We start from the raw sequence: 23001 nt of genomic DNA, 5'->3' as shown, positions 1-23001 counted from the left end.
AAAATATGAATAATTACATAAACAATCATGCATATTTTAATAGGTAAATGCAACACAATCTCACAGCAATTAATAACAATTTTGGAGGTAGTCAATTTGTATGAATTCGAACAATCGTACGTTTAAGTATGATCTGATTTCGCCCAACTGATGTTGGGTTTAGGGGTGGGGCTTCATTAATGTTTTTTCGATTAATTACACATTTTATACAAATAAAATTTAATACGAATTAGCCACCTTGTGGTTGGCTACTTAAAGGGATAGTTCACCCAAAAATTAAAATAATGTCATTAATGACTCGTAAGACCTCCGTTCATCTTCGGAACATGTTTTATATTTAGTCTGAGAGCTTGTTGACCCTTCATTGAAAATCTTTGCAAGGTATATTGTCCATGTCCAGAAACGTAATAAAAACATCATCAAATTAGTCCATGTGACATCAGTGGGTCAGTTAGAATGAGTTGAAGCATCGAAAATAAATTTTGGTCCAAAAATAACAAAAATTACGACTTTATTCAGCATTGTTGTCTGTTGTGAAGTGCATGCACGAGACTAAAGTCACGTGACTGCAGTGACGCGGATGACGTGTTATCCTCAGGCATGTTTGTAAAGTTTTTTTCTCCAAACTTGCAGCATGCGTCTCCCTCAGGCGCACAAAAACACCAGCTGGGGCACACCAGATAACACGTCAGCCATGTTGTACGTCATCCGCGTAACTGCAGTCATGTGACTTTAGTCTCACAACAGACGCGGAAGAAAAGACAAAGTTGAATAAAGTCGTAATTGTATTTATTTTTAGACCAAAATGTATTTTTGATGCTTCAAAACATTCTAACTGACCCACTGATGTCACATAGACTACTTTGATGATGTTTTTATTACCTTTCTGGACATGGACAGGGTACTGTGCATAGATTTTCAATGAAGGGTCAACAAGATCTCGGACTAAATATAAAACATTGTAAACTGTTTTCCGAAGATGAATGGAGGTCTTATAAGTTTGGAAGTCAATAATAACATTATTTATTATTATTACTATTTTTGGGTGAACTATCCCTTTAAGAATATCCATAACATCAGGCTGGTAATGGCTAACAGTAAGTCATTCAGTTTAGAATGAACACAAGTTATGTCAATGTTACTCACACTGGCCCTGGACAGTTTTTAGGAGGATCCATACGACCTCCCCCTGTTACAAATTCCAATACTTCCTGATTGGTCTTGCACGGATAAGGCATGTACCCAAGAGAGAAAATCTCCCACAGCAGTACCCCGAACGACCTGCAGATGGAGACAAATTAAACATAATGGCTTTGGGTCTGCTGCGCAGCTGGCAACTAGAAAAAACAATCACCCACTGTAAGTTTAAGCTATTTAAACACCCCAAACAAACCTTGAATCACAGACATAACATCCGTGTTTTAAAATTAATAGCTTTTTACCACTAATGACAACAAGAACGTAAACCAGTTTGGTTATTACCAAGTGTCAGTTTTGCAGGTAAAAATGCCTTCCAAGAAGGCTTCAGGTGGCATCCACTTCACTGGTAACATGGCACGACCACCCTTCCTATAGTAACTTGCCCTGTAATGCAAGCTCACTGCATTATTACAGATACACACAGTAACAAACAAAATGCAAAGTCATTGGTTTGATAAAAGCACCTGTATATGTCACGAGCCATTCCAAAGTCTCCAATTTTAGCCACTCTGTCTGGACCAGGACAGGTCAAAAGGCAATTGCGCGCTGCGATGTCTCTGAAACAATGCACCAAAAATAAAGATGTGACTCACTGACGCACACATCAAGGAGAGGTGTGGAACATATTGCCCATTCAGAGACCACTTGATTTTACTTAATAAGACAGTGAAGCTATTTTAGTTTAGGTTTATCCAAGCTTGTATTCACCTGTGAATGAAGTGGTTCTCCTCTAGGTAGCGACAGCCGAGTGCAATGTCTCTTGCCATGTGTAGCAGTTCAAGCATACTCAGAGAAGAGGGCTGGTTCTGTGGGAAGAGATACTAACAATTGTAAAGTGTTCAAATTTTAAAGTACAAATAACATCCGAGTACAAATTCATACACTCTAACACACAAGAGGCATACGCCTGGCTTATAATACAGATATAAACACTGTGGGGTTCATGTAGATCAATTGCTACAGCATTGCGTTATTGTCATGGTTTTGATTCCCAAGGTGCATTGTGTAACTTTTAGAAAGATCTCTTGACAAAAATGCAATATAATATACATGCAACTATATTATCAATGGTGTATAAAGACCTTACAAAATGTATTGTTACTGTATTGTTTTTATTACCAAGCAGCCCCTTACATGAAAGTCGGCATTTTGTGCTGTCATGTTTTAATAGCAGCCCTAAACTGGCAAAATGTTCCATAGAGAGCGGTTTGTCACTAAGTTGTTTCGGATGACGACATGTTTTTCCTGTGGTGGCAACTGTAGCTTCTCAAAAGAGAGGGGTGAGCTGTGGACTGAGCAATTGGTTGCATTTCACAAACTCACAGCCAGTGTTGGGGGTAACACGCATTTACAAGTAACGCACATTACGTAAAATATAATTTTTCTGATGTAACGAGTAAAGTAACGCATTACTTTATAAATGTACACATTAATATTTGAGTTACTTTTTTTTTAAGTAATGCAAGTTACTTTTCAGTTTAATTAATTCAATTTAAAAATAAAATAATGTACTGAATTAAACTGAATATATTAACGTAGAATTACGCACTCTGTGCGCCTGAGGGGAAACAGTTTGAGTCAGAAACGGAGATAGCAGACCAGAGCTTGACATTTTTTGCAATCATAAAAAACACCTGCAAGGCCTGAAAGAGATCAGGCCTCAGCCAAGTAAGAAAAAGTAACGCAAAAGTAGCTTAAATGTAACGTAAGCATTACTTTCCATAAAAAGTAACAAAGAAACGCAATTAGTTACTTTTTTGTGGAGTAACTTAATATTGTAATGCATTACTTTTAAAAGTAACTTTTCCCAACACTGCTCATAGCTAAATGCAGCTAAAATCTACACAGTGGACCTTCAAAACCTGACATAAAAGGCCATATTTACTAACAGCTTGCACCAGCGCAAATCATAATTTTGTCGTTAAATAATGACTGTCGGGATTTACTGAAGATGCACAGTGGATAATTAGCGCTAAAAAGGTGTGGTCTAGTTATTTTTCAACTGACCATACCCTTTTTGAGAGCAAAATTTATGTGAGAAGAGTATTTTAATGATTTACCGATGTGATTTACTAATGTTTGCGTGTGTTTACTGGTATTATTTAATGCCGGAAAAAACATTTCCTTAATCATTTTGCTCTTGAAATGGCTGCAATTATTGCTGATAGAAGATGCATCATCAAGTATTTTTTTCAACACGTAACAGTTTATTTGGAATGCCAGAGGAGCACAGACTATTATTCAAAAATATTGTTTGCAAAGCCATGTTATTTTTTACTCGCTGGAGGAAATAAAAGAGGAGTCATTAGGAGAAGTCAAACAATACCAGGTGTTGCAAAACGTTTTGCAAACCTTAATTTTTTGTCCTCTGGTTCATTTCAGTGTACCTTGGCTTTGTTAGCTGGGATTTCACACCTCGCATTTTCAGCCGTGGTGCTGAACTCAAGTGCATCAGGCGTATGTAGATCACCTGCACCTCATCTGCTTATTTGCGACCCTGAACTGGTTTGCGCTGCTTTTAGTAGATTGCGCTTTTTTAGTTAATAACCCGCAGATATTATCACTTCCATCAAGCTTTTTTGGAATTAAACTAATTTGCCCCGTTTAGTAAATTTAGTGAAAAGTTTTGATTAAAATGTACTGTATGCTTACACTGGCTTTCTTTATAATAAATAATCTTATTTGTTATCTAATAAAATGGCATCAAAGAAATGAAATAGTTGAAAGACAAAATGAAGTATGATATTTACAAACACTCACAGTTCTGGGTCGGTTCAGTCTCAAGAAGCTCTTCAAATCTCCTCCGGTCATAAGTTCGAGCAGGATGAAGCGAGGCAAAATCTGCAGACTGACTCCAATACAGCGCACAATGTTCTGATGGTTAAACTTACTGGAGACAGAAAACAGGCGAGAAATAAATCCAAACGAATCATAAGAAATTCCTAATATTAGTTTTACAATAAAGATGTGTGTCACAAGAGAGATAGTTCTTCCAAACCTATGGGGCTTTCATGAAACACGAGATTGGAGGTGTTAAGTGACTGACAGTCCCAATCCTCATTTACTTTCATTATAAACTTTCATTCTTTTAAATATCTCCCCACAAGAAAGTAATTAAGATTGGGAACAACATGAGAATGAGTAATGGCATAATTTTCATTTTAATCATCACAATTTTGTGTAAAATATTGTATACATCTTAATCTTATTAATGTATGTAAGGATAACTGGTTCATTAATAATATCCATCATTGCATTTTTGAAGTGAAGGTCTGTGTATGGCACAATATGGGGACTGCGATAACACTTTCCGAAAGAAGGTACAAAAGCTGTCACTGGGATAGTAGCCTTTGAAATGATAACAGTATGTACCATATGTACCTGTGAGGTACTATTATGTCCCTTTGAGGTACTAATAGGCACTCTTCAAGTATAAATGTGTACTTTTTGAAAGGGTACCGCCCCAGTGACAGCTCTTGTACCTTTTTCTGAGACTGTAAGAAGACATTACAGAACAGTAGTGAACATTTTATCATCCTTTTCAAATTTAGCAACATTTATTATTATTATTACACTATTAAAATTGCATGCATTATTAGGCGGTTTAGGTAGACACAATATGATTAATTCATTAACTAATAGTGCAGTTTGCTAAACTATTTACAAAACATCTGTTGCCTGTCCAAAGATGATGTAATCTACGGTATATTCCTTAAAAAACAAACTACAGATGTGAACCTGAAAAACAACACAAATATGTAGTAAAAATAACTCAAGGACTGGAATGATAATGGCTGAAAATCTGTACCACACATGTGTGGCTATAACAACTGTAGCCAAGTCTACCTCATAATCAGGGCCTCCATAAGAAAATCCATCTCATCCTGTTCGGAGCAGATTTCTGGAAGAGTCTGTCATAGTGACAAAACACAGAGCCAATTACGAGCAACCAGGAACAGATAACAAAAGTCTTCAAAGGCAGGTCTGGAAAGACTCACCTTTATAGCAACCTGCATAGCAGTGTTGTCTCCTTTCATGCCCAACACCTGTCCTTCATATACTTCGCCAAAGGCCCCGTGACCCAATGCCCTGCAACCCAAGAAAAAGTACACACTGTAAGTACAAAAATAAGTATGCAATCTTTAATATAATGTTGTTATACAGTACATCGGCATTAAATTAATATTCCAGGGGATTCATATGGGTGATTCTCACGAAATCCAGACTTAGAAGGTGTCCAGCATCAGATTTTTAAAAAAACCCTTGAAGACATTTTTTTGCACATTGAAGATTAAGGTCTGAACTTACTATAACCATTATTTTAGAGGATTGAAAAAATATTTCCTATAGAATTATTTACATTTTTAAGATCATCATTATAAAAAATTATCATTACCGCAACATGATATTACATTAAATATATGCATTTACAAAATCATGTTTCGGTAATGACAACTAAAAAGTTGTCTAGGTACTATGACAAATAAAATGTAAACTTTTATCTTGAGAGAAAAAATAAGAACTGCTTACATGGCCATCTTGAGTGTCACAGTCAATTATGTCCCTTCCAACTATTTTTTTTTTTTTTAAATGTTAGTTCCTTGAGGGCTAAAACAATGATTGAAAATTGTTGCGGAGGATGAGAAAATTAGTCTTGGACACATTTGTATTCCTTATTATTGTCTCTACATTTACCAGTGATCACCAAATACCACATGTTTCTTTACTGTAAATGTTTATAGTATAACATGCACTGAAGCTTTTAAGTTTTTACATTTTTTTAATTATAAATATTTCCATGTCAAAGAACCCAAATCCAGTCATGGACACGTTGCGGTAATGAAAATGTTCCCCTTAAATGTGGAAAAAACAACAAAATTGGTTTGTATGATGTCATTTGAAATCATGTGCAAAATAGTACATGAAGTGATGTTTGTAACTGTATGCTTCTTATTTTGATACTCTTACTTTGCAATTAATTTTTTTATCAAAATGTTTCATGACACCTCATAAATCTAATTTCGCGAGAATCACCCATATTTTTATTTTAACTTTATTGTCCCAATACTTTTGGAGGGTAGCATTTAAAAGATGAAGAGTAAAAAAATCCTAAAACCATAACAATCCCTAGAATTATCATTGGTATTACCATTATTATTGTAATACTATTATGACATAATATACATGATATTATATTTATTATTATTATTATTATTATTACTACCCAAATATGTATCTTATTATCTGTTTAACTTATTATTATTATTATTTTGTCTTATTATTATTATTTTGCTTATTATCATTGCTTCATAACAATATTATCATCTATATTATTATCCGTTTAATTTATTATTCATTTATTTATTATATCATTGAGCAGAACAAATCATTGTCACATTTGTTGTTTTTGTTTTTGTTGTCTGTTTTGTTTTTGTTGTTTACTACTTAACTATCTGTTGTATGTTTTGCACTTATAATAAAAATAAAAAAAAGATGAAGAGTACCTGAGGAGTGTGATGTTCTTGCGTGGCACCTCTTTTAGCTCATTTAGTGAGGGTGCTTTGCCAGCAAAGCAGTAGTTAGGGTTGTAATCAGTCATAATGGTGGAAGAACGAATTTTGCTGAGTTTGTACTCCGGGCTCTGCAGACGAATCCTGACCGCATGCAGGTGGTTCTTTTTACGATAATAGACTGCAATGAGACAAAACACAAACCAGAAATCAGAAAACACTGATGTTTTTGTTAGTCTTTGTTCACCTGTTTCATTTTCATATTCAGTGGTCTTAAAACACAATAAGGATAAATGGAAAATTACAGGCTTTTTTATGTACTTTTCAAACATAATTGATTCCAAGAAACAGAACAATCAAGTGAACAAATGTCTCTTCTATTAAGAAAAAAAGATCCCCAGCTAAAGACTTTACTTTTGAATTAAGAAATCGACAAACAGATTCCTTAATTATATGGGCTGGAGCTCTGGTCCTTTCAGCAGTCAATGGGGCAGGGTGGACTCACCCTCAATGGAAGCGGCCCATGTCCCAGATGCAGGTTGGTAGTCTGCCAGGGAGGGCGCTGCGTGGAGGTGAGAGGTCCCCTTATGCCGTCGGTCTGCTGGCGCAGTGGCGCGAAGCCGGCAGGAAGTTGACCAGTGATTAGGGGTGAGAGGGGGTGACCCGAGCAAGACTACCAACCTGCATGGGGGAGAGCTCAGGAGATACAGTTAACCTCCAATGGAGCACTGCAATCTGAGGACCTAGAGATCTTTGTCTGCTGATTTGAGATGGTCTTGTGCATGAGTTTAAGCAGATGTATTCCGTTTATTGACGTTTTATACAAAATATCAGTCAAATTAAGGCAAATGGACAAAGAATAATTGCATTTCATAAAACACTAGTCATTTGCACGCCCTACTGTATGTTATTTGAATAATTTAAGAGAGGAATCATGCAAATCAGGTAACGGCACAAATGCATTCATAAAATCTGTGCTGAGAAAGATTTGCGTGTCGCAGTATGGATCCATACAGAGTGCTGGGTTGTTGAGGATACAACAGACTGCTGCAATCTGGCACAGTTTGCTGGATCTGTCCCGCATTGCTCTTTCTGACACTTAAAATGAAAGGTGCATAAAAGGTTCTTCACAACGATGATGTCATAGAAGAAAAAAATTTGGTTGCTCAAAGAGCCATTCAGGTTCTTCAAGGTAGCATTTCATTCTTACTTTTTTATAATCCAAATAACCTTTTCTCACTAAAAAGAACCTTTTCTGTAAAACAAATGGAACCATGTAGCCCAAAATGGTCCTTAAATGGCATTATGAAACACCTTTATTTTTAAAAGTGTACTCAAAAATACCATGCAAGTGAATGAATACCTGGATATTAAATTCTTTTAAAAAAGTAAGTGTTCGTGCTGCTTTAACATTTGGAGTGAATTCAACTTGTTGACCATAGACTGTAAAAAATATGGATGTAGTGTCTGTGACAACACCCATAGGTTTGTGAAGAGCTTTTATAACGCCAGTAGTTGGCAGACCCTGCCGTTGCCATCTTGGCAGCGGGTCTCGCCGAGGTGCAACCTTCTGATCTATCTGATGAAGCCAATACGACGGTGACTTTTACAATTCATCGACTGGCAGCTAGAGGCTGGCTTCAAAAGGATTCAATTCCCATAGACCTCCATGTTAAAATGGCGATCTTTCGAGCAGAAAAAATATGTTTACAGCCTGGTACAAAAATTGTTTTTGTATAGCTAATTTTGCCCTTCATGACAACTGTGGGGGGGGGTGTTTTTTGTAACTCATTTATTTAAATTATATTAAGCCTTAAAGGAATATTCCATTTTCTTAAAAGAAAAATCCAGATAATTTACTCACCACCATGTCATCCAAAATGTTGATGTCTTTCTTTGATCAGTCGAGAAGAAATTATGCTTTTTGAGGAAAACATTGCAGGATTTTTCTCATTTTAATGGACTTTAATGGACACCACCACTAAACACTTAACTCAACACTTAACAGTTTTTTCAACGGAGTTTCAAAGGACTCTAAACGATCCCAAACGAGGCATAAGGGTCTTATCTAGCAAAACGATTTTCATTTTTGACAATAAAAATAAGAAATATGTACTTTTAAAGCACAACTTCTCGTTAAGATCCGGTCGTCATGCGCTACCGTGACCCGACGCAATACGTCATCACGTCAAGAGGTCACAGAGGACGAACGCGAAAACTCCGCCCCAGTGTTTACAAATGTGGTGAAAGAGGACCGTTCCTACGTTGTTGTATGTCAACTGATACTAATTAATAACTTTGTATCAGTTTATTGTTTAAAATGGTCCGCAAATGTGCGTTTTATATATGTAACACGTGACCTCCCTACGTCACCACGCATTTACGTTATGTCGCGCTGGACCGGATCTAAACGAAAGGTTGTGCTTTAAAAGTGTATATTTGTTATTTTTCTTGTCAAAAATGACAACCGTTTTGCTAGATAAGACCCTTATGCCTCGTTTGGGATCGTTTAGAGTCCTTTGAAACTCCGTTGAAAAAAACTGTTAAAGGTTGAATTAAGTGTTAATTGTTGGTGTCTATTAAAGTCCATTAAAATGAGAAAAATCCTGCAATGTTTTCCTCAAAAAACATAATTTCATCTCGACTGAACAAAGAAAGACATCAACATTTTGGATGACATTGTGGTGAGTAAATTATCTGGATTTTTCTTTTAAGAAAATGGACTATTCCTTTAAGTTCTGCATAATTAAGGGCGTGGCCACTTGAGTGACGGGTGAACGGCCACTACTGTCTCTAGAGTCGACCTAGGTGGGTGTAGTTTCAGCCACCTCAGCTTCACCCATGTCCCACCTTTTACCCATTTTCGGATATCCGCGAGTGATGCACGGTGACGCGCGGCCAAGATGCGACGGCAGGCACCGCCTACTATTGGCTTCAAAAACGATATTCAGATGGGTGACGTCACGGACACTAAATCAAATTTTTTTTTGCAGTCTATGGTCACTGCACATCACTCTGGAATAACCGGAAATGAGTAAAGCGGGACATGGATAAAGTTGAGATGGCTGGTTGCTGAAGCTCGATTCTAGTGACAATAGTGGCAGTTCACCCGTCACTCACGTGGCCACGCCCTTATTTATGCAGAACTTTAAGGCTTAATTTAAACGGATGAGTTACAAAAAAATTCACCCCCTCACAGTTGTCACTAAGGGCAAATTTAGCTATCCAGACTTTTTGTACCAGCCTGTAAACATATTTATTTAACATGGGGATCTTTTTTAGTTGAATTAACTCAAAATTTTAAGGCAGAACAAACACTAACTTTTTTAAGTTAAAACAACAAATCTTCCTTTACAGTGAACCCATGCAGATTTTTGCGATTAAATATTTTGCGCAAAAATAGCAAATTCACCTGTTTGTCTTTCTAAAGTGAATAAAGGGTTGGGCTATGGCAAGTGTTTATTTATTTTACAAAGACATTAAAAACATGTCAAGCATTACAGTTAGTGCAGTCAAACAATATATGCTTTATATGGATTTAAACATTGGGGAAATCCTTGATTTTTAGCCTTGTCAAATATAAAATATATTGTTATTAATGACAGCCATTATAATGAGAGAGTCCATCGCATATACATACTGTTAACTCTTTCCCCGCCATTGTCAATTAAGAGAAAACGCTTCCCTGCCAATGACGAGTATTTCCAGCAATCTTTAATACTGCTATTATCCACCAGGTGGCGCTCTTCCTGAACTTATAAAACCCAGAAGTATCGCCCTAGGGCAAACAGCTGTATGTCCGTGTATGTTTTGAGGATCTCTCTGAATCTGATCTCCATCAAAAGTACATCACAAAAATTTAATTATCTTAGCTTTTTCTGAAAATGTGATTTTAAAGAAACCTATCCATATTTGAGAGGTGATACAAAGAGAACTAATGAAGGTAGGATGAAATTTTTAAAGCAGAGGGTGTGTTAATTAATTTGATATATTGGATGTTTATATATTGAAAGAACATTTTCTGAAAGCAATAAACTTGGTGGGGAAAGAGTTCATATTGGTTCAACAAACAAACCTCGATCACATTCAAAAGGTTTGGGAACTTAGAAACATACAGGTCTGATATACAGACCAACATTCTCGCTGTGATATGAAATCCATAACTCATAAAAATGCATTATAAGTGAACTGACGTAATGACCAATGTATGGTAACCCATACTTTAAAAGTGTGACCTCTGCATTTAACCAATCCAGTGGGTAGTGAACACACGCACAGCAAGTCATGCACACACACACACCTGACGCAGCAGTGGGCAGCTATCACTGGGAAGTATTGAGGGGACAGGTGCCTTGCTCAAGGACACCTCAGTCGTAACCTCCCGGATTTCAACCCCGACCGTCTTACCATTAGGCCATGACACCAGAAACATTGAATACTAATCTAAAAAAACTGAATATTAACTCTTTCACCGCCAGCGTTTTTAAAAAAAGTTGCCAGCCAGCGCCAGCGTTTTTCATGATTTTCACCAAAGTTTAATGCCTTCCAGAAAATGTTCTTCTTTAAATATATAAACATACAATATACCAAATGAAAGAACAGACCCTCTGCTTTCAAACAAAAAAAACCGTTTCATCCTACCTTTAGTGGTTCTTTTGCAATCAGCTTTTGAATATGGGTAGGTTTTTGCAAAAACACCATATTTTGAGCAAAAAGCAGAGATAATTCCATTTTTATGACGAACTTTTCATAGAGATCCCATTCAGAGCGATCTTTAAAACAGACACGGACATGCAGCAGCTTGCCATAGAGCAATACTTCCAGTTTTAAAAAGTTGCGGAAGGGCGCCACCTGGTGGATAATAGCGGTATTGCGGAAAGACGGAAAATCTCGTCATTGGCGGGGAAGCGTTTTCTCTTAATTGACGAGATATCTCGTCAATGGCGGGGAAAGAGTTAATATTTAATAATGCAATTATCAGTTAACATTATAACACCACGTTATTTTTTTAATAGAAAAAAGTTCATTATATGCTCATTCATTCCAAAAGAGGCTCACATTTAAAGGGACAGAGCAGAGTCCTTCAACAGGTCGGGTACCCGCATAAAAGTGTCTGAATGTGTATATCAAATTCAACCAATGCTTTGTGACAAAGACAGGGTGATGCGGGAGCCAGGAAGTATATCGCTATCTGAAATCAAATATTGCAGGGACGTAGAATTTATGACAAGGAAGACGCAGAGTCTTGTTCCTTTCTCACTGTCCTGTACTGGCGGGTACGGGCGGGAGCTGGTCCCAAAAAATTGACCAGTGCAGGACTCTGGGACAGTGTTTAATACACCCTCTATATTCCCTCACTGTCCTATACTGGAAAATAAATGTTGAATAACACAGCATTTGCAAAACACAGATGTTAAATAGCAGCTATCAATATCAAGATAGTGATCGTTGAGTGAGCATTTACAAAAAAGCCCGGCGAGAAAATGCTTAGAAAAAAGTTGGCTTAATTGTTTATGTACATTCATTAATTTCAAAGCCCTTTCAACAGCCCATGTTTAAATGATGAAGTCCACTGGCTGGCTGCATAAACTACTTGGAGCTGTCTTACCAATTAGTCATCTCATTTGTATTATCAAGAATAGTCATTACTGTTTAAACTCAGTTACATAAACGGTAGATTGGTTTAATTACTTTACTAATTGCTAGTTGGTCTTAAATGGACATTCCACTTTTATTTGAAAATATGCTAATTTTCCCAAAAATTGTCCCCTTGGTTACTTTCAATGGCAGGGGACTATTTTCGGGCAGTGCGTAATATCACTACGCCTGCTGCAGCCATGTTACATCAGCAAAGTCCTTGATTATTACGCCAGAATTAGAGTATAGTTCCTAGCCATATCTGCTTAGAAAATCTCAACTTTTAAGTTTCTGTCGGTCTTAGTACACGATGTAACGGGCTTCTACAGAAGAGTCAAGTTTTAAATAGGAAAAATATCGAAACTCTTTGGTTATTTTTTAGCGCGGTGCTAATGGTCTAATCAGATTCAATGGATTATGCTAAGCTATGCTAAAAGTGCTAGCGCCAGACCCGGAGATCAGCTGACTGGATTTCAAAACAGTAAGAATTAAATGTTTAACTCTAGTGGAGCTGGAAAATGAGCATATTTTCAAAAAAGTGAAATTTTAACTTTAACTTTGCAGCTACAGTATGTTTATGCAACCAGCCACATGTCTTAGTTCCCTGCTTATTCCTTTAATGTGCAACACTATATATATGTAACAAAAAAAGCAAGCAATTAGAATAGGCTTCCTTTGGGTTTTGAACACAAATATAAAAAAAATGTTGACTTAATATTTTACGTAAATACAGAAATATTTGGGTGATTATGATAAGTCTTATTGTCAGTAAATCATATAACATTTTTTATATGGGGCATTATACTGTATATGTTACATAGGATTTATTTATGTTACATTTGTGTCAGTAGATAATATTTTGTGCCCCGCGTGTTATTGCATCAACTGATTCTTTCTCACCGAGTTAAAGTGCTATATCAAATTTGGCCTGGCTTTATAAGATTGTCCCTAAAATGTGTCCATGTCACAGTTTTGTTTATGTCACATTTGGCTCCTTTTAAAGCTTTAAGGCATTTTTATGTTTTATAACACTAATGCCCAGTGTATTTTTTTATTATTTGTTTTTAACTTCCAAAATAGCTGTGGGGTATAAAAAGAAAAAAAAGTAAAGCTACCAACTCCTGTTATATTTCCATCATCCTTACAATTTTTTCCGCCAGCTCTAAAACATCGATGCATTTGCTCTTCTGGGAATTATAATTGTACATGACTAAGTCTGTTGTTTAGCGTAACACATAGAGATTGAAAATGGGTCATGTCAGAGTCGATGAAAGGTTGAAGGCACAGAATTGATGCAGGACTGGAAGAGTCTCTTACTGAGAGTGAGGCTGGCGCAGGTCAGAACGACACCGGTTACTACCGTGGACGCGATCACCGCCAGGATAAATATGAGGGAGGGAGGTCCATCTGCCAGAGACCCCAGTGGAACAACTGAGGGGGAGATAAACAGCAATAAATTAAATCTTTCAAATAAATGCATTGATTAAGGAACAAATGAGCACAGGGTATTTAGTTACCTAAGCAGGTGACGTTGTCTGGTGCAAGCACCTCATCGTTGTCACACAAGCAGAAGATGAGTTTAGTATCTTCATCTCGCTTGCAACTCTGTGTCTGACAGTGGCTGCAATTCAGATACACCTTGATCTCTGCTTCTCCATGACTCTCCATGGCTGGAATAAAGCAAATATCGCAAAAAAATAAAAATACAGCAAATGTCAACGTTCAAGTCATTTTGTCTTTAAATTGGTCATTCATTTTATATTTGAAGTACTATTCCTCATGCAAACAGTCAGTCATGACCCTTTAACTCCAAGCATATTTGCAGTAATAAACAGTGGCGCCAACTTTAATAAGTCACATAAGGTCTCTTATTATCTATCACAATCTCCATTACTGAATCAGTATGGTTTATTGTGTGTGGCCTTTCTTTTTTAGAAACTTTTTTAAGTAATGCTTTTTTTAAAAAAAAAAACATGCAGCTGTCCGAGTGCTGAAACGGCTTTCCGCACGTTTGCAAATTCTTTATCTCCTGTTTGTTACAAATAAAGTATTTTTTAGAGTACAAACCTTTTCTTGCATTTTTGCATTTTATTTTTATTTTTTGAGATTACTATAATTATGTAGGATATCAATACATTTACAGCAATTAAAAGCCTGCTATTTTTACTTCCATGACAGAAAGAAAACGGCTTTTAAAGGTTTTAATCCAATTTTTTTTTAATTTTCATACAAAAAACAACATAATTTTTTAACATTAATCTTGAACTGTTTACAGATTTACCAAGTTTACAAATTCCGCTTTCTAAATAGGGATTAGGCATGGCGCCAGGTGCAACTTGCTTTTAAAGGGGATGAGAGCTGAGACTCTCCTTGGTTTATTGCACGTTATGCCCAAAACACTCCCATTACTCATTAAAAGAATAGGCCCATTTAGGCCGTGCACTTGGCGCATAAACTATGTTTCCAGTAGTTAAATTAGCAAAAGTGACTGTGTGCCATGCGCTTTAGACAATGCACTTAGATTGTTAAAATAGTCAGTTTGTGAAATTCATTGCAGATTCAATTCTGTATATTGTGCACATACAGGACAGACACTGAAGATCAGGAAAGCCTGACCTGCCAGTGGCTGAAGAAATATCTTCCCAATGGGGTGAACAAAAGAGACTCCATCTTGTCCGTCTGCTATGATTCCATCAAAAAGTGGCGCATCTCCACCTGAGCAGAGGCGATATTAAGATTCATTTAATTGTTGTACATTCAGACTTTATTTACAGGGGGAAGAAATAAATGGTGTGTGAATGTAACATTTATGCAAGTTTAAAAAAAATATTTTAATTGAAACTCACCTCTGTAACCTCCACCGCCCCCTCCAGCAGTGCACGCACCACCTCCTCCCCCAAATCCTCCGGATGTAGCCCATCCTAGCTTTTCCAGAGCTTGAGGACAGGATGAGCCTCCTTGCCCTCCTTCAACAACAGATCTTCCTGCCCTGGAGTCAGAAGTTGAGTCGTTCCATCCTCCTCCTCCACCTAAACACACAAAAACACAGACACTTGCAGTAAACTGAGCTGCCTGCCTACACAGTATTGCACATTTCTGTCTAAACCTTTTCCTTTAAATCCCTAAAAATTATTAAAAAAAAAAAACTTATAGATTGGCTTTCTGTGTGTGTGTGTGTACCTGGTAATTATCACAATAATTATATGGCAATACATATATCAAATTCCACTTTGGCGTGCATATGATACGCCAGTCCTTCCCATTCACTTAAACGGCGCATTTTTTTTTGTCGTTTTATTTATTGGTTTCTCCATTTTTTCTGTTTTTTAAACCATTTTCGCTTGGGTTTAGGGTTAGATTTGAGATTTGCTTAAGGAGGTTATTTAATATACAGGTTTCTCCATGTTTTGTCTATATTTAAGCCATGGCCGCTTGGAGCTGGGATAAGAATTGGGGTTTGGGTTAGGACAGGGATGGGCAACTTCGGTCCTGGAGGGCCGGTGTCCTGCAGAGTTTAGCTCCAACTTGCCTCAGCACACCTGCCTAAAAGTTTTAGTATGCCTAGTAAGACCTTAATTGGCTGCTTCAGGTGTGTTTAATTATGGTTGGAGCTAAACTCTGCAGGACACCGGCCCTCCAGGACCGAAGTTGCCCATCCCTGGGTTAGGATGTCATTTTTATATAACAAAAAGTTGTTCTAACCTTAAACCCAAGCGAAAATGGTAAAAAATAGCAAAAAATTAAGAAACCAATAAATAAAATGACAAAAAAGATGCACCATTTAAGTGAATGGGAAGGACTGGCGTATCATATGCACATCAAAGTGAAATTTGGCGTATGTATTGCATGATTTTCACACTTTGTGCTATTTATATGCAACTCCATGAGACTGGGTTGGTATAATAATATAACAATATAAAATAATATTTAAAGGAACAGTATGTAGGATTGTGGCCAAAACTGGTATTGCAATCACAAAACTTGTGGCTAAAACTGGTACTGCAATTACACAACTGGTGGCCAATACACAAAATGACAAAATAAACATCAGTTGAGGGCTGCAAATCCACTTTTTAAATGACAATATCCTGACCAGACCACTGTTGTCAGTGATATAAGTATTTGAAATGAAAATGATTTCTTCATGTCTAGTGACATATCAGGGCCATTTTATGATTAATTGATATAAATGTCTTACATACTGTTCCTTTAAGATATATTAATATTTAAAAATTGGTAAATAAATATAGGAGTGAAATGTGCTTGAAAAACACCTGCAGCTCCAGTTTTGCCATTGACACCTGTGGCTGCCATCTCATTCTCATACTGTTCCAGAAACATCTGCTCCAGGCTGCTTTCAGGGTCCTCCAGGTAGGCCATTCCTCCCCCTCCTGCCGCAATCAGCAAAGGGACTGCTTCCCCGTTCTCCATCTGCTCCCAGACATCCCAAAAAAAGATTTAAATCGCAGTAAACATAAAACCAACTGTGCTTCCAGACGGGCCCTCGCTTCCTTCAGCATTCCAATTCGACTTTAAATGATTTCAACATGTATCAAAAATGCCTGTCTAGACAGACGCTATCAGACTGTTGTCCACATGATTCCCTTTAGGGGACTTGCAAGAGTGTTATGAATGCGTTTATAGCTATAAGACAAGAAAGGAGAAAAAAGTAAAACCTTACTCGATAAATGTAAGTAGCTCCCCCACCGCCACCTCCACCCCCTGCCACCTCCAAAGCTAAACCGTCACCGTCCAACCCATCTTCGATAATAGAAGACTCGCCCAGGCAAATGTTTTGCGTAAGGTCGTTTCTCTGAAAAAGAAAAAAGAAAACATTGGAGGACATAAAAAACATAAAAATGTGGATGCACTACTTTATGGTTCAGACTCATTTCCTGTTTTGAGAAATGTTATCACTCACCCCTGGACAGGCATCTTCCCCTTGGTGACCAATTAGGATGTAGAGTATTTCTCCTGCATCCAGAGGGAAGATAGCTGAGATGATTACACCATGTGAGCGCTTGTTATGGTTCTTTGCTCCTTTGCCACCTGCGGCTCCATACGCTGAAATCCTGGAAAATGAGGATGTTGAATTAACAATTATAAGTTAATAATAGCAGTCATTCAGAAATCATTTACAGTAGTTTCAACTTTGAATAATTTACATATTTGATCTTTATTCAAATATTTTATGCAAAAATCACACACAACACATATGCAACGTTCATAAAGACATAGTCCAAGACAATGATTACACAAAAGAGGATCAACAAATATTAATAACACATAAAACTGTAATCAATGTATGCTTTATTACCTTTATGCCAAAAATATTTAGTTTAATTAAGTTTAGTGTTTTGTCCTTTTTGTAACCTCATATTTTGATGTATTAATCTAACCTAGTTTTGCTTAAAAGCAAATATTGTATAATTTCCTCCTGGCTTCACTTTTGGCCACTATTATATATACAGCATAAAATTATATGTTATGTATTGTGCAAACTCATAATTTAGATGGAAATGTATAATTTTAATATACTGCAATATAAATTTGTACATTTTTGTAAAAACATTCTTGTAATATCATAATGGCAGTAAAATGTTTATTACTAAATATGCTTTGTTCAATCTCTCATAAATCAATGATAAGGATTAAGCAATAAGAGGCCCTACAGTCATAATCATTAGGCATGTGAATATAATACAATATTACTTTAACATACTAAATACGCAATTCCAAAACTCAACACCCGGATGAGGTTAACACTAAGATCTTGTTGCATAGGAAATTTCTTAATTTTGCATAAGATAAAATTTCCGGTCACAAGGGAAATAAAATAACTTTTTTTATTAATACCAGCTCAGCCAAAATAGCAAAAGAAAAGATTTTATAAAATCATTTCACCCAAGAAGAGGGACTGCCTGGGTCTGATCAATTGCTTTCCAGTCTGGCATCATACAATCCTATAGTTTTATGGTATAGATTATTTATTACACGGCTTGTTGGAATGCTTGATTCTGATTGGCCAGCAAACCATTTTGTGCAAAATCATTTTGACAGGTACTGTCAGGTATCGGAACGAGGAAGAACCCAAGCGCAGACGTGGATAGACTACACAGGACTTTTATTAACAAAACGGGGTAAACAACAGGAAAACAAAACCCACGAGGGGGCAAACAAATCAGGGCAAACACAAATCAAACAGACTAAACACTATCATTTAAACAAAACACTAGGCATAAACAGGAACACAAGGTATACACTGTTGAACTCACTGGTAGACTCTTTGACGAACAAAGTAACACTGACGAACCCGCACTGGACGACAAACACAAGTTCACTTAAATAGGGAGAAAATAAATTACATACACCTGGAAATAATCACAAGTAAGGGATCGGGAAAAACCTGGGAAATGCGTGGTCAGAATAAACCAATATTAAAAGCCCGCATCTCCCACATAAAACATTGCACTGTCAGAACCCTGCCATGATGACTAGATCTAAATACAAACAAGGATCTGGCAGGATCCTGACAGTTCAAGTTAAATATTACATATAAATATGTCTTTTAATAACATATATGATATTATATTTACAAATGATTAAACCAAATAGTGTGTTTGTGACATTTGAACGTCTTGTCTCATCTTAAAACCAAAAGTTAACGGGTGTTCCTCATGGAAGGTCTGCATTCGTTAAAAATGAAAAAGATTATATTAAAAATCAATATTTAACTCTTTCACCGCCATTGAGGAGTTATCTCGTCAATTAAGAGAAAACATTTGCATAAAAAATGTGTTCCTGATTCATTTTTATGTTAATCTGCAATACCGCGATTATCCACTAGACTTACCCAAAAACGTTATTTACTAATTTTAAACTCTGTGTATGTTTTGATAATCGTTCTAAATTTGATCTCTAACTAAATTCCTTCACAATAATGCAATTATTTCAGCTTTTTGCGAAAAAAAGTGCATAAAAAACATATTTAAGAGTTTATAAGCAGAGAAAAAATATAGATCGTTTTTTGTTTGTTTATTGTTTGTTTGAAAGCAGAGGGTCTGATCTTTCATTTGATATATTTGTATGTTTATATATATATTTTAGAAGAAAATTTTACTGGAAGGCATTTTGTGAAACTTTTGTGAAAATCACAAAAAATTCTGGGGGACAACTTTTAATATGTAATAAGCGGGATAATGTACAGGCATCTGGTTGTTATCGTGAAATAAGCCCCTTTAGTGTGATAGTGCGATTGTGTGTTCTTTTATTTCTGCGATAACAACCAGCTGCATATAAATTATCCCTTACCTGACATAATGTATACTTACTTACTTTTTTCTGAGTTGATTTTAATGAGCTCCCATGACAAGCCTCTATAATCACTCTAAATCTGTTCAAAGGCATCACTACACAGGGGCCAGATTAAGCAAAGTACAAGAAGAGATTTATCTGTGCCCACAGCCAGTGAGTCATCATGATGCATCCTGCTGCTTTACCGAGACGAGACAGTGAATAAAGCAAAGGAGGAGAAGGACAGTAAGAGAGAGTTACGAAAAACAAACTCTACTTTCTGTCAGGATTATGCCTGTCTTGTTCATGCTTTTTCTATCCTTTGGTCAGGATCTTGACAGCCTAATGTGTTTTGGGTGGAGGCATGTGGTTTTTGTTTGTTTTCAACATGCCCTGTGCTCTCCGGTCTCCTTTCTGGTGTCCTGACCCCACCCCGTTGTCTCCTCAAGACTACTTAACCTAATTTTAATTATCTTGTCATTAATTCATTGCTCTCATCTGTTACCCTCATTATTTATCCTCCATTTAATGCCCTTGTGTTTGCTGACCTGTGCTGGTTTGTTTTGTGCCTTACCTGTGTATACTCTGTAGGTTAAGTGGGTTACTGTTATGTTCCTGTCAAATTTAGTTTCAGTCCTTTCTAGTCTGTTTATCGTCATTGATATTTGTCTTGTTTCACATGCTTGTGGGTTTTTGTTTTAAATTTTTTTATATTAAAAGTCCTTGTGTGTTCATAAGCTGTCTGCGTTTGGGTCCTGTCCACAAATCCAGACAACTTTGTGCTCATATGCCAGATAAACCCTAGACACTGTTGATATTAAAACGTTAGTTCACCCAATTTTATTATGGACAGCAATGCAACTACCACTTTCAAAGCCCAGAAAGGCAATAAAATTGTTAAAATGGTCCATGTGACGACAATGGTTCAATCTTCATTTTATGAAGTGACGAGAATGTGAGTGTGCAAAAAGCAACATCCGGCATATACGTAAAGGTCAAATGAGGCATCTATGTATTTATGTCTATGGCTGATGCACACATTTATGTGCTGCTTTTGTAAATGTGCAGTGGAGACTGACATTTTGGCACAAAAAGTATTCTTGACACTTCATGAAATGAGGGTTGAACCACGGTAGTCACATGAACTACTTTAACTATGCCTTTTCTACCTTTCTAGACCTTAAACGTTGCGAGTTACGTTGCTGTGTATTAGGGGTCAGAAAGGTTCACAGATTTTCACTAAAATATCTTCATTTGTGTTCTGATGATCAATGAAGGAAAGCCATTAACACTTTAACTGGTGCAGCCCTTTTGAATGGGGGGGGGGGTGAAAACGTGATGTACACCTTCAAATTAATATAATTATTATTTCTTATAATTACTTACAATTCTTATAATTTTTTTATAGCAGTTCACATTTATTTGTAATAAATAAAAAAATGCAATATATATATGAAGAGTTTCGTTGCAAAACAAGATAACTCCTTTTTTAACATTTTTGTCAAAACATGTTTATTATTATGTTATAATGTTATTATTTTGTTTTATGGTGCTAGCTGTATTTTTTAAGTTATGAAGGTTAAAAATCAAAACAAACCAACTGTTTTTGACTAAATGCAATTTGTATTGTAATGAGACAATGATAGATTTGTGGTTACTGTGGTTTACTATAGTAAATCATTGTAACTTTAGTAAAGGATGAGCGTGGTCAACTTAACAATATTGACTGTGGCGTGAGCTATGCATATGGATCGTCTCAGCTCTTTTACTTGTCAAAAGCATGGGGGTGTGGCAATCTCAGCTCATTTTAGGTAATGAAGTAACAGGAGAAAGACAGTACCTCTTTTTTTCTCATACAGTTTACATAAAATTAGAATATTTGTTTAAGATTTCACTTACATCATTTAAAAGTTCCAAGCATTATGTAGACATTTATCTTTTGTTTGTCTAACAAGTATTCATTAAGTTCCAGTAAATTTTTCTAAAGCATTTCTGAAAGTACTTCATTGAGGAAGAGAGAACAAAAATCATGTTTATTTTCTTAATTTTGCGAAGAGCACAAAATTCTGTTTATATTGGGAGTGGACACAAAAAATAGACACTTTAACATTTTAAAGGGGATATATCATGAAAATCTGACTTTTTCCATTTTTAAGTGCTATAATTGGGTCCCCAGTGCTTCTATTAACCTAGAAAATGGCACTGCAATTTAGTGCAGAGATCAGCTCATTTGCAATTAAAAGGTCACACCCAAAACGACACATTTTTGCTCACACCAACAAAGTGGCAATTTTAACATAATAAATTGAATAAATTATCTATATGGTATTTTGAGCTAAAACTTCACTGAGGGCGCACTCACACTATCCAAACCAAACCGCGCTCGGGCGCGTTTGACCCCCAAAGCCTGGTTTGTTTGACTAGTGTGATCGCTCTGTTCCGTGCCCGGGCGCGGATTGGTTATTCGCGCCGCGGCCGGGTTGCAGAGGTGGGCCGGAGCGCGGTTCACTTGGGCTCAGGCGCGGAAGGCTGTGGTGTGAGCGCAATCGCGCCTGAGCGCGATTCAAAAGGTGAAGACGTCAGTTGCACGACCACTCACCTTCATCTGCCTCCGTAAAAACCTTTTGCTGCGAGCAGCGGGGTTCCGTGAATGTCCGAGCTGCACACGTGACAGATCAACTAAGCAATATGATGACATGTGAGAGGGCTGTCTGTAATCGCGCACCAAACGACTCCGAATAAAAAACACAGACTTATCATCACGGTGGGTTCCAGTGTTAAGAGAGAGCTTTACTTCCTGCTTTTTTCAAAACAATCGCATCTTAATGACGAAAGCGCGTCCGGACTCGGATCGATAAGAAGTACAGTGTGAGTGCGTGCATCTGGGGAAGTAGGGAGGGTTGACAATCGCGCTGGGGCATGGTTTGGTTTGGTTTGGATAATGTGAGTGCGCCCATAGACACTCTGGAGACACCAAAGATTTAATTTACATCTTAAAAATTTTTTCTTTGCGCAGTGCTTAAAAAATAAAGAGGTGGCAGTGTGATTAAACATTACACATGCAGTACCACTTCAACCTCATCCACAGATCATTTTTGTGCTGGAACAGCAGGGTTAATGTTATCGAATGATTTCAAGTTTATCTACTTACTTGTACATTTGGGTAGCTGGCACCCTCCACATCTGAACACCCCTGAGAGGGCTTTCCTTTCCCACCACCACGCTGATGTTGGTGTTGCGGTAAGCGCTGTCACACTGGGCTTGAGTCGGTCCTAGAGGTCCACTTGCTCCACAGGAGGTAAACAACCATGTCATTAGGGACACATCTAAAAAGACATTCATTTGTTGGTACCTTGGCACT

At 36.9% G+C, this 23001-nt stretch overlaps 1 protein-coding gene across 1 annotated transcript in view; it reads right to left on the bottom strand.

The window, feature by feature from the left end:
• ltk (leukocyte receptor tyrosine kinase) overlaps window positions 1–23001 on the bottom strand; it is a 61384-nt gene that overhangs the window by 1831 nt on the left and 36552 nt on the right. Inside the window, exons 12-27 of the mRNA XM_065288369.2 lie at window positions 22792–22966; window positions 17269–17419; window positions 17029–17160; window positions 16622–16778; window positions 15194–15376; window positions 14964–15062; window positions 13865–14017; window positions 13665–13778; window positions 6705–6891; window positions 5199–5289; window positions 5047–5111; window positions 3961–4090; window positions 1909–2006; window positions 1665–1757; window positions 1483–1584; window positions 1147–1281 (exon numbers count right to left, since the gene is read on the bottom strand). Coding sequence (XP_065144441.2) covers window positions 1147–1281; window positions 1483–1584; window positions 1665–1757; window positions 1909–2006; window positions 3961–4090; window positions 5047–5111; window positions 5199–5289; window positions 6705–6891; window positions 13665–13778; window positions 13865–14017; window positions 14964–15062; window positions 15194–15376; window positions 16622–16778; window positions 17029–17160; window positions 17269–17419; window positions 22792–22966 — 2065 coding nt within the window. The remainder of the gene's footprint in view (window positions 1–1146; window positions 1282–1482; window positions 1585–1664; window positions 1758–1908; window positions 2007–3960; window positions 4091–5046; window positions 5112–5198; window positions 5290–6704; window positions 6892–13664; window positions 13779–13864; window positions 14018–14963; window positions 15063–15193; window positions 15377–16621; window positions 16779–17028; window positions 17161–17268; window positions 17420–22791; window positions 22967–23001) is intronic.

Source organism: Paramisgurnus dabryanus, chromosome 17 (assembly GCF_030506205.2).
Source record: "Paramisgurnus dabryanus chromosome 17, PD_genome_1.1, whole genome shotgun sequence".
Taxonomy (NCBI): domain Eukaryota; kingdom Metazoa; phylum Chordata; class Actinopteri; order Cypriniformes; family Cobitidae; genus Paramisgurnus; species Paramisgurnus dabryanus.
Note: the sequence above shows the minus strand (reverse complement) of the source record. Positions and strands in the feature narration are given on the sequence as shown.